A 12,614-nucleotide genomic window follows, 5' to 3' on the forward strand; every position below is an offset into this window, starting at 1 on the left:
AGGAGGTCTTAGAGGAATTTTCACCACACAGCATCTTGAAGGCATTATAAGTGTGTCACTTTGCTAATGATAGATCACACTGAAATAATAGTAAATAATGGAAATTGTTTAGAGAATATAGAAAAGCCCCTTTGCCTCACATCACTGTGTTTTACTGACTGGTGGATGGGATCCTATTACCATCCCTGTGTGAGTGTATATGTGCATGTGTTGTGTGTGTTAGGCAGACTGAGGCTCTATAAAAGGCTCTATAAAAGTACACTGGGAAGAATGTTGCAATAGTATCCATTACAAACAAAGACCTCTATTACTTTTCTGGTTTCCACAGGATAATGATGACATGTTAGCTAGCATGTTGTAGGCCCCATGGTTTTGGCTGTCCTCCCCTGACACTTTTGCACATCTGGGGCTTAGCGTTTTCGGCGCACATGTTCACTGGGGTTTTGAGAGTCAAGGTTGGTGTTGACATACTAGAATAGCGTAGTCCCATTGTTCAGCTCTGTTTCCCAACACTGGAAGTCTGCCGGTCCGGATTGCCCAACATTTTGGATTAGAATAAAAAAGTGAAAATGAACTTCCAGGCATGTCAAACACTGTCGGGGACCTCTCTGTTAATTATCCAACCACCCTCAATCTGTTATATTTCTCTGTGATTCACTGGACTGACTCATCATTTCCTGTGTGTCACTCAAGTCATCTTGAGTCATCAGTTTACAGATTGAGTTTGTGAATGATTACGTGACTTCTTAATAGTTCAAATTTTGTATTAGTTAAAGGCATGTCATTAAACTAATTTTTTGATCCATTCTTGTGTTATGAATGACTGAACAAAGAGTTCTGTTCCTTCATTGAAAGTCCATTCCACCAAAACTGTGATGCTAAAAAGTTCATAAAATATTGTAAAAGAAATCCATATTAATCAAGCAGTTTAAAGGGGTCATATGACGTTGCTAAAAAGAACATTATGTTGTGTATTTGCGGAGGCCGGTGGGCTTGAGTGAGGAACGGCCGGTGGGCTTGAGAACGGCACGGCACGGCCGGCGGGCTTGCAGCAACCACATGTGACGACCTCTGGCTGGACTCCGCTTCGTCCACGGTGAAAGCCGATTCAGCGATCCACAGCGCGAAGTTGATGTATTTCCTCAGCGACCAGCACGGATCAGCTCTAGGCATGACGAAGCGGATATCGTCCTCTTTTGGAAGGCCAAACAAAGTAGTTTCGCTTTCACAACGAAACACACAGCGTCTCCACGACATGGCGGCGGCGGCAACAACAATACTACAGCGAGAATAAAAGTTAAGCCTTCTTTCTTTGCGTGAACATTTGGGCGGTGTTATGCAAATCTTCCCCTACAGTGACGTAGACATGTGGGGGAGTGTTTAAACAAGGCGTTTTAGGAGGGCGTGGACAAGTCTTAACTTTTATAAAGAATATCTCTTTTTGACTTTGAGACTTTAGTCTTTGCAACTTTAGGGATCTTATCTATGCACGAACAGCTTGTAACACTCCAAAGAGAAAGGAAAATTTGAAATTGCATCATATGACCCCTATAATTAAGCTCTTTGAAGAGATACTATCACTTTAAATGATTTAGGATTTTATTCACATATATACAAAGTTCTGTAATGAAACTCTATATGGCACAGGCCGATAGGTTCTAACCCAATCTGATATAATCACATCATTATTCACATGGCACAGCTGATTGGTTACTTTTCATATCAGCAGCCATTGAGCTTGCTGCTCAACTCTCAAATACTTGGCTAGTGCTTGCTGTAACTTCAGAAACCCTCCACTTCCCCAGCTCCACCTGCTATGGGGTAATTTCATGTATGTTATATATGGGGGTTATTTCATATATGTTATATGTGCAGCAGCAGTATTTCTTACATGCTCACAGCAGCATGTCTGTGGATGTATTGGCAGTAACAAGTCTCGGTACTTGCTCTGCTGCAGAAGCAGCACCGTAGCAAATCTATTCCGCCAAGACCAAACACATTGACATTGTCATGTATATCACCATGCTAAACTCTCAGAGAGTTCTCAAGACAGAAAAATGCACATAAACACATAAAATGCACATTTATTAATGCACATAGACATGGAGCACATCAAATATTGTTGATGGGAGCTCAGCCATTGAGACACTAGAACAAACCTAATTGATTCTTGCATGTGAAGCAAGCACATTTGTGTCACGCCCCTGGACTGGTTTTGTTGTGTTTTCCCTCCCCATGTGTTCTGTGTCTCAGTTAATTGACTCATTTCATGCAAAAAACCTGTGTTCCCCTGATTGCCCTGTGTTTAAAAGACTCAGTCTGTTCAGTTTGTGTTTGTCTGGTCTACTTGTTGGATGTCGTGTGTTCCCGAGTTCCCGTTGTGAATTAACCCTTGTGATTCAAGTATTAAAGACTGTTGAATGTTTCTCCGTGTCGCCATCGGAACGAATCGTGACAATTTGTGTGTTCATTAATTTTTGAAGTGTCAATATTTTGTTGTAATGGCCTTTCAGTGGAAGAACATAAATCTCTTAAGTTTCATTAAAAATACTTTAATTTGTCAAGATAGTCTTATGGGTTTGGGATGTTTTAATATGATCTCTGTTTAAAATTGCAGTGCAAAAATGGTGATCTAAACATTTGTATGTAACTGGCTACAATCCTATTTGGTCAAAATGATAGTTCCTCTGATTAAACAACAAAAAAAAAGATTTTAAATATTCAGCTATAAATTATATATATATATATATATATATATATATATATATATATTAAAAAATGGATAAAAAAATAATCCAGATATGTGTTGGGTCTGTTTCAACTTGTCCTGGGTGACATGGCTTCATTTGCACTTCTGTACAAATTGCGTGCTAATGTTGTTATGTATCATCCATTTGATATTATAGTTTGCAGCAGCTAAATATATTCAGAATTATGTGAAAATTAAATGCTTTGAGTTCACAAAGTATGTTATAAGTGAACCACATACTTTCCAGCTGGCCATCTGAATGATGTTGCTGTACGGTGTCATTTATGTAAGCAGTTATGCCATTGGTGGAGCCAGAAGTTGACATACTAAGCCGCTCATATATAGAGATTTTTTTTATAGCATTACAGAGACACAGTGTTTACACTCTTGTGGGAAATCAACCTAAGAAATGTCTACTTAAAGTTGTCACTGCACATTAAACTGAGATAGGCAAAAGTATTTTACCATCCAAACAATGACACACATCAGCTTTAACTACCATTTACACTCAATTTGTCAAGTGTTCTTCTGATTGTGGGATTTTCAGAGAATCTTTGAAAGTCTACATGTGCAAATACGTCACCAGCACATGGCCTGTCTACAATCTAATATATATTTATACTGATACAGATGTCTGTTCCTGCTGTAAATGTCTCTGTTATAAGCATTTATCCAACCATGACAAACAGCCAAGGCTGAGATTTTGCCTTAGACAAGTGTTTAACCAGACGTGTTTATTGTTCAAAGGTAACACAGTCCTCAAAATTAATGATTGAAATTATTACTATTACCCTAACCCTTAGCCGAACAGACCTGCTGTCATGGTTGGGTTTGGACTCAAGGAGTGTTTTAATGACTGAAGTGCAGGGTGCAATGGGCTTTTTATTAATTCAAAAGTAAAGTAAAAAAATAAGAACAAAAACACTGGATCCGCAACGAGGCAGGACAGGACATGACCAGGCAACACAGCAACATTAAGGCTGTTTCACACTGAGAGCAATGCGAAAAGGCGTTAGGGTTAGGATTGATCGCCTTCTGCTAATTCACACCTGCACGTTATGTGGCGCCGACCAACAATGCATTTTTCCTCATGTATGTATCTCATATATGGCTTTAACATCGTCTGCTGCTCAATATACAGCATTAAATTAAGATAAACAAAGTTTGGTTCTACACCAGAAACACAAACTATCTATAATGCTTACAAGAAAACATCTTAAAATATAAATAGAAGTACAATTAGCATCAAGCCACATTTGAAAATGTATGTAATTATTAATGTATTTGCTTAAAACCCACTTTAAACCATCATCCAGTGCTTGTAATAACTCCCGATTGTGCTCTATAGTTGATTTTGATTCCAGGCAGACATGCACTTTGTATGTATGCCACACTGCTTATTGTCATAAACATCCTTTATTGTTATAAAAATACCGTGAGCTGTATACAAAACACATACAAAAAATATATCGTCATAATCATATGTCTACTTGCTTTCATATTTCTCGTGTAGAAAAATGTTTCCCTCGATTTTATTAATATGGAAGCTCTAGAGTGAACGCGCTCTGAAAATCGTCTGCTGCTCAATATACAGCATTAAATTAAGATAAATAATTTTAAGTTTGGTTCTACACCAGAATCACAAACTATCTATAATGCTTACAAGAATACATCTTAAAATATAATTAGAGATACAATTAGCATCAAGCTACACTTCAAAATTTATGTGATTATTGTTTTTGAGCAAAACCCACTTTAAGCCATCATCGAGTGCTTGTAATAACTTCCGATTGTGATCTATAGTTGATTTTGATTCTATAATAGGCATACATGCACTCTTTGTGTTTTATAATGGATTAAATGCTTTATTGTTTATTGTTATAAAAATACCATGAGCTGCATAAAAACATATACAGAAAATATATCGTCATAATCTCATGTATTTTTTTTCATATTTGATGTGTAGAAAAAATATTTCTCTCATTTTCTTTTTTTTTTTGTTTATATACGAAAGGGCAGGAGATATGATCACAAGATGATTAACAGATCTAGAGTGAACGCGCTCTGACTCAACACTCATGCATGTGGAAGAAAACAACGTGCTCTTCAGATCACATCATTCAGTAGGAAATGAATAGAAATTATATTCTGTATAAAGAACATGCGAGAATAAAATAAGAACTCAGCATCCACTCTCTTCTCTTAGATGATGTTAATGAGGGGAGGACAGGTGGGATAAACTAGAAGGGCGGGGTTAAGACAATAGATGAGAGAACATATGGCATAAGTCATGTGCTCACACAAAACATGACACTATGAAAGCACGTGACCAATGAAAAGCCACACAATCCGTGTGCTACACCAAACATGACAACACGAGCACCCGGCCAATGAAAGCCAGGTGCTTGACAAAAACACAAGGCCTGACAAGTGCACACAGTGAGGGAATGAACACTCAACTCGTGTGCTTACAATAAAAACAAAACATGCAGTATGACAATGAACCAAAACCAAATCAAATAGGAGATCCAGATACCATGCTTCACACACATAATGCGCCACAAAGACGAGAGGGTGCACAGGCAGGACTCCAACAGGTCGGGGATCCTGGACAGAGCGGAGCCGGAGGAACCGACCAGGGGGCTCCAGCGGGTCAGGAGGCCCGGTAGATGACCAGAGCAGAGTCGGAGGGACCGACCAGGGGGACTCCGGTGGGTCAGGAACCCCAGCGGATACCCAGGGTGGAGCCGGAGGGACAGAGCAGGGAGGCTCCGGAAGATCAGGGACCCCAGATAATGACCAGGGCTAGAGCAGATTCCGGAATGACCTCCGTGGCCGTGAAAGGGAAAATGGGCAGCTCTGGGATGGCCTCCATGGTCAGTGGCCAGTTGCATAAACTTAGTCTCTATGTTAAGACTTTGTCTTAAGAAATAGTCTGAACAACAAGCAGTTAACAAGGGGTAATGGGTTGTATTTTTTAGATTCAAATTAGACCAGTCTGCGCTTTTATGTAACCGATTTTGATTTATGGCCAGTCTTTAAAAAAAAAATAGATGACTAACTTGTAGGACTAGTCTAAGCATTTTATGCAACTGGCCACAGAACTACCAGACTTGGGACCTCCAGAAGCACCGGACTCAGGACCACTGGATTTGGGACCTCCAGGACCACTGGAATTTTTAAGCAAAGGGAGCTCTCCTCTTCCTCAGTTTGGGAAGGGGAGGTGGTGGCGCAGAGTTGCCTACCTCTGGGAAAGCTGCAGTAAACTCAACCACCTATGGGGGAGTCAGGTGAGGTGGACATGAAGCATGAATGTTGGGACTCTAAAGTAGAGGTCTTCTCGGGTCCTAAAATCTGTACCCGACCCGAATCACTTCTTACCCGAACCCGACGTGAATAAATTAATTTTTTTAAAAGAAAAACCCGACCCGAGACAGACCCGATGAAATTAGACCCGAGTCCGACCCGACCCGACAGCATTTAATTTCGAACCCGACTGGACCCGAATGTAAACGGCATTGACGTGTGTACAGCTTGCAGCAGTCAGTCAGGAAAAATCCCAGTGTCCTGCTGACTGATTTGGCCGCTTCTCCATACTTTGATTTATTTAACATTTATTAAATTTATTATTAGGCTACTTTATAGGCTATTAGTGCCTGCCTGATGGATACAAGTTATTTTTGAGCTTGGCTTTCAATTGTGACCAGTGGATTTAAAAAATAAACGTGATAGTTTGATAAAAAATAAATCAATAGCCTAATAATTAATGGATTCGCTAGTGTTGTCTGCAACCTGATCTCCGGAGAAAGGCTTCTGTTTATTAAATTTATTATTAGGCTACTTTATATTAGGGCCTGCCTGATGGATACAAATTATTTCTGAGCTCGGCTTTCAATCGTGACCAGTGGATTTGAAAAATAAACGTGACAGTTTGATAAAAAAAAATCGATAGCCTAATAATTAATGGATTCGCTAGTGTTGTCTACAACCTGATCTCTGGCGAAAGGCTTCTGCACACAAAAAAAAAAGCCCTGCATCTCCATACTTTGATTTATTTAACATTTATTAAATTTATTATTAGGCTACTTTATATTAGGGCCTGCCTGATGGATACAAATTATTTCTGAGCTCGGCTTTCAATCGTGACCAGTGGATTTGAAAAATAAACGTGACAGTTTGATAAAAAAAAATCGATAGCCTAATAATTAATGGATTCGCTAGTGTTGTCTGCAACCTGATCTCTGGCGAAAGGCTTCTGCACACAAAAAAGAAAAGCCCTATATGAACAGGCAGCATAGTGAAGCGAGTGGATTTTCCTGATGGATCTCATATCTATAAGATGATTTCTGTGTGCGAGGTTACAAACGTAGCCTATGCTCCTTGTCTATCTGCGTTCCTCACTTAACACGAAAGTGAAAGTAGGCTACGCATTCGGGATAGTTTAAAAGAATTTGGGTCTAATTGGGTCTATTTGGAAAAAGCATGTTTATTTTAAATTACCCGAGACCTGAGGCCGCTAATAATGAAAAACCCGACCTGTGTCCAAGGTACTCGTCGAAGTTTTGGACCTGAACCCGCTCGGGTTGGACCTCGGGTTTTCGGATCCAAGTGGACCCGTGAAGACCTCTACTCTAAAGGCCCCGATATACTCAAAACAAAGTTATTTTTCGTTCTTCGTTTATCGGTAAAACGAAGTTCGAAATACGTGAGCAGCGTATACTGTTATCGAACATCCCAACACCGCCCACTCTGATGAAAGCAACGTTTATATGAATATGTAAATATGTGCAGCACGCTTTCCTCTCAGTAACAAAATAAACAAAACAAAAATGGAGAAAACGGCAAGAATATTTTTTATAATAATCTGATCATAGCAACATGGTTATGTTTGCGAAAGCTCTGTAAATTAGCACTCCTGTAAAGTCACGTCATGTGTATTTACATGCCACTTTATTCAATATATTGCTTAAAAGCAATCAGCAGTATTAAACATGAAAACACTGTCAGTGTCTCATTTCATCAGAAGCAGAACTTAATTTGCTACTATAAAACGGCTCTCCACTGTGTTCATGTTTTTACCCGCGGACATCTCACCTCCAAGGACTCGACAGACGAAATGAACCCACAGAAGAGTTCTGAGTGAAAGAAGGCGGAGCCTCAGCACACACCTCCTATGACATAATTGTCACGGACCAATGGTAGTACGAAGGCCGGAACGAACTTTTCCGGAAAGTTTGCTTTGGCAAGCCGTTTCGAACTCCCAAAACAAACTTCGTTTTTGGCCGGATTTTGTTCGAAATTACATCACATCAGTTCGTTCTTCGATTTCGCTTGAAATATATCGGGGCCTAGACACTGAACCAAACAAGACAGAGGTGTTGAAATCCATACACCACGCTCCGCACACACAACTCACCACAAGGACGAGAGAGTGCACGGCATGAGCAAACTTGAAGCTGCACACAAAGACAAGATGATATATGAGTTCTTAGTCACTAAACTAAGAATAAGCCCAACCGAAATGACAGAACCCTGACACCTGCAACCTAATTTTGGGTTAACCACCAGATCAAGACCACTATCTTAGAGTGAATGATTTGGGCAAATCCTCTCCAGCTCAGATTTTTTGAGCCCAGCTTTTAATAAGAAACATAAACCACAGCACAAATACCCCCTACTGAACTCCACGTGTGAAAACATGTACACACACACACATGGCCCTCAGACCTATGTACTTGACTCATCTGTAAAAAAATACATCAAATACCATTTGTGATATTTAAAAAGGTTTTCCTGTCACAAATAATCAAATGCACATTACATTTCTTGCTCGATTCTTACACTGATTTAGCTGGCATGAAATAAGTGAAGGCAGAGCACTAGTAAGATGACTGGACTGTTCTTAGCCAGAGAGGCTGTCCGCGGGGGTTCGATAATGACATGCATCTATCTACAGGCAAGCATGAAGAGAAATTTAAATATAGGATGTATGATGGATGGTCTTTCATCTCCCTTTGCTCTGAACTCGGAGAAATAAAAGCTCTCGATTGTGATCACTCACAGGAAAGGTGAAAATTAAACTCTTGTCTACCCCTTGTGTCGGATTACTCTTAGCTCTGAACAACTTGTATCATGTAGATCTAATGGAAGTTGTTTGGGCTTTAGTTGTCTTCTTGACCACTCAACTGAAATTTGAAATGGGTTTCTTGAAGCAATTTCTTCTCTAACAAATTTGGTGTCGGTCTATTGTCTGGGGAAGTTGGCTTTACTGTGTCCCCCACCTTAATCTAAGTAATGCGCTGCCATGCTGAAGGAGACGGTGAAAACTCTTTCCATTCATCTCTCTGAGCCTCAGGTCTGAGAAAGCTGGAATGACTGATGACCTGGTTTCATTCGCTTGAAGTGAAACTTTGTGTAATACAGAAAGTAGAAAATCAGACCTTCTTAATGGAATAGTTCCCCCAAGCTCTGAATAATTAAATAAATATTTTTTTTAAATGATTTGTATGACTCAAGCTTTATAATCTTAAAGGGATAGTTCACCCAAAATCACTCACTCATCATGCACGACTCATCTGCAGAACACAAAATACATTTTGAAGAATGTTGGTTTTGTTTATCATTGACTTTCTTTGTAGGGATTTTTTTTCTCAAAATATCTTTTATTTTCCACAGAAGGATTTTATGCATAGCTTTGTGTGATACAAGTAGTTTTATTAACCCCAATTTCTCACCCTCATGTTGTATGAAACCCATAAGACATCCATTCATCTTTGGAATGATGATGATATTTAGAGATATTTTTTTATGAAACCTGAGAGGTTTCTGTCCCTCCACTGAAAGTCCATTCAACCAAAATTTCATAAAGTCATCGTAAAAGTAATCCTTATATAGTCTGCTGGAAAGACATGGTCACTTTATTTGATAAGCAAATTTAATTATAGCTTTAATTCACATATAAACAATGATCAACGTACATCAAATATGGTCAATGGCAGCTCAACCATACTTGCATAATGCAAGCCTTTTTTGGTTCTTGCACAGAGATCTGTCAGGTTTCATTAAAAATATCTTCATCTGTGTTTCAAAGATGAATGAATTTCATATGGGTTTGGAACGACATGAGGGTGAGTAACTGGGTGAACTATCCCTTTAAGGGTGGAGGCAATGCACAAGCCAGTGATTGTAATTTCTTGGAAAGGACTTCCGAAAAAAGATTGTTTTTCTTCCAACTCTTCTGTGTGATGTTTGTGATTGTCCATTTCCAGAATACCTCAGCTCAGTATAATAGTCACTTCACTTATTTTGATATCTGTAAAAAAAAAAAAAAAAAAAAAAACTTTCAAATATCATTGGCTGTCTTCATTTTGGCAGATTGCTCTTGCTAAAGGCCACACACCCTCACATCCACTGGAAATTCTAGTCAGTAAGCACATTTAGATGTTGACTCTCATTGTTCATTGGTGTCTAGCTGTGCTGTTGACTCTATAATACGTAAGTAAATCCCATATTGTCATTACGCAGCTGTTTAAGTCCATTGACGGCCTTCCGCAAAGACTTGAGACAGATAACTAAATCAAAAGTCTCTTCCACTTAAAGACTAATGAGACTCCATTAATCTTGAAAACTCGTTACCTTAAGTGGCTAACTACAATTTATCACAACTCTCTCAAAGCTAGCTTGTGGTTTACTACTTTCCTGGTGTCAAGAATCTCTCCACAATGTAAATCTTCACATTTAAAGGGGTCATATGATGTTGCTAAAAAGAACATTATTTTGTGTATTTGGTGTAATGAAATGTGTTTATGTGGTTTAAGGTTCAAAAAACACATTCTTTTCCACATACTGTACATTATTGTTTCTCCTCTATGCCCCGCCTTTCTGAAACGCATAGATTTTTACAAAGCTCATCGGTTTGAAAAAGGACCGATGTGGCCACATTGGCCAGCTATCCAGTGCGTTGTGATTGGCCGAATTCCTCAAGCGTGTGACGGAAATGTTATGTTCCTTACCATATTGTGATGCCTGCGGCAACCACATGTGAAGGAAAAATTGAAATCGCATCATATGACCCCTTTAAATCAATGTAGTGAATGAGTTAGCCCTGTTCCAAAACCTAATAAGCTGCCTTGCTGTTACTGTTTACATTCACAAGGTAGCCCTTCTGTCATAAATATTAGCCACTTTGCTAACTTCAGCTGGACTTTGCCAAAATGTTGGCCTGCATAGATATCTCAGCAAACCCGTACACTCAGTAACTGACAGACAGGGAGCACCTCAAAGCAAAACAATTGTGTGCTTCTGTCTTTCTTTTTTGGTGATTACAGAATCTCAATATATAACAGAAAGAAGTTTGATCTCAGGGCACATATTTCAATGATGTCTATGTTATTCCAATAAATGTGTTAGTTAATTCCAGTAGATTGGCATTAACATTTTTCTAAGCTAACAACATTACAAATAAATAAATAAACAAACAAACAACATAAAGCACACATAACTATTGAGTGAAATAGTAAAAGTAAGTATAGTATTAAGTATACTTATAATAAGCATTGTTTTAGACTAATCTTTAGATCTTGGAAGATTTTTTTTTCTCACTGAACTTGCATTCTAGCATACTTTGTAAAGGTTACATGTGTTGCTGTCTTAGAATACGGCCAAAATGAGGTATTTTTGAAGGAAGCATAATTGCACGGTCTGGGTTTTGGAGCAGATCGGTCGTGTGAGCTGGTAGCTAATGACTCTTTCTATTGTGCATCATCTTCAGTGCTGTGGAATAGCTTCATCTGCTAAATTTCCTCACTCCTTCTCTGTATTCATTCTCAGGATGTGGACAGTTTGCAGATGTATCTGGAGGAGGTTCGTTTCTTTGACCTGTTCAGCTACAGTGAAGAGGAGGGTGGCTGGCTCTGTTTCATGTGCAGTAACCCTGAGAAAGCCACAGGTAAATATGATTTGCTTCTTTTTTGACCTAGTTTAAACATATGCACATAATAAATGACTCACTTTCAACCCTGTGACAATTTACCAAGGTTAATAGTGTTGCAGAAAAATACAGTAAATAACCAAACTTAGTCCCTGATGTGTGAGAGGAGTAATCGTGAGTCTTTTCAATGAATCAGTTGATGCGGTTCACAAAAATGGTCTAAATGATTCATTCACAAATTGGGCTGATCTGGTTCTCGAGTTCAACTTGCTTGACTCGATCCGGTCGCAGCTGTTAATAGCTCACTGGAGGGCAAGATTATCAGTGAATAACAGTCATGATTTTAAAAGAGTTACAGCTGATCCTTCTCTGACGTTAATGATTAGCGGCTACACGATTTTGCAAAAGCACATCAGAACTCCAGATGTCCCATACAGCTTCAGTCCTCTGTTATGATTGTTGAAATCTGCTTTCCACAGCATCAGAAAACAAAAAGTAGAGGAAAAGGTGGTTTGTCTCATTTCTGTAGCTGAGATCGTTTACATCAGTCCAGCATTAGGATGTTCATCGTTTAGACAAAGAGGCTTCTGATCCCATTCAAGGGCATCCAGAATTACTGTTGCTTTGTTTTGAATCTTCTCCAGACATACAGATGTGCTTTTAAGTAGGATTTTTCCACAAGAACCAATTAGATACAATGAAGAAGGTTTTTGTCTCTGGCCTGAATGTTTACCGAAAACAATGAAACATATTGTAAATTGGTGCACATGGAGCATGTCTGTTTCATCTGAGATCATTTATAGGCATTTGAAGCCTCAGTTCTCAGCATTGCCATAGGTGCAGTTTGCATAGTGAGGTCTAAAACAATGTGTTCTTGTAAGCAGATAGCTTAATTGCTTCATAAGTTTCATCAGAAGGTCAGTGCAGTTTGACTAG

At 39.0% G+C, this 12,614-nt stretch overlaps 1 protein-coding gene across 1 annotated transcript in view; it reads left to right on the forward strand.

The window, feature by feature from the left end:
• Window positions 1-12,614, forward strand: part of LOC107684608 (ventricular zone expressed PH domain-containing 1) — an 87,368-nt gene that overhangs the window by 64,940 nt on the left and 9,814 nt on the right. The window contains exon 11 of the mRNA XM_016480906.1: window positions 11,579-11,696. Coding sequence (XP_016336392.1) covers window positions 11,579-11,696 — 118 coding nt within the window. The remainder of the gene's footprint in view (window positions 1-11,578; window positions 11,697-12,614) is intronic.

The sequence above is a fragment of the Sinocyclocheilus anshuiensis genome, unplaced genomic scaffold, assembly GCF_001515605.1.
Source record: "Sinocyclocheilus anshuiensis isolate Anshui unplaced genomic scaffold, SAMN03320099.WGS_v1.1 scaffold41, whole genome shotgun sequence".
In the NCBI taxonomy this organism is placed as follows: Eukaryota; Metazoa; Chordata; class Actinopteri; order Cypriniformes; family Cyprinidae; genus Sinocyclocheilus; species Sinocyclocheilus anshuiensis.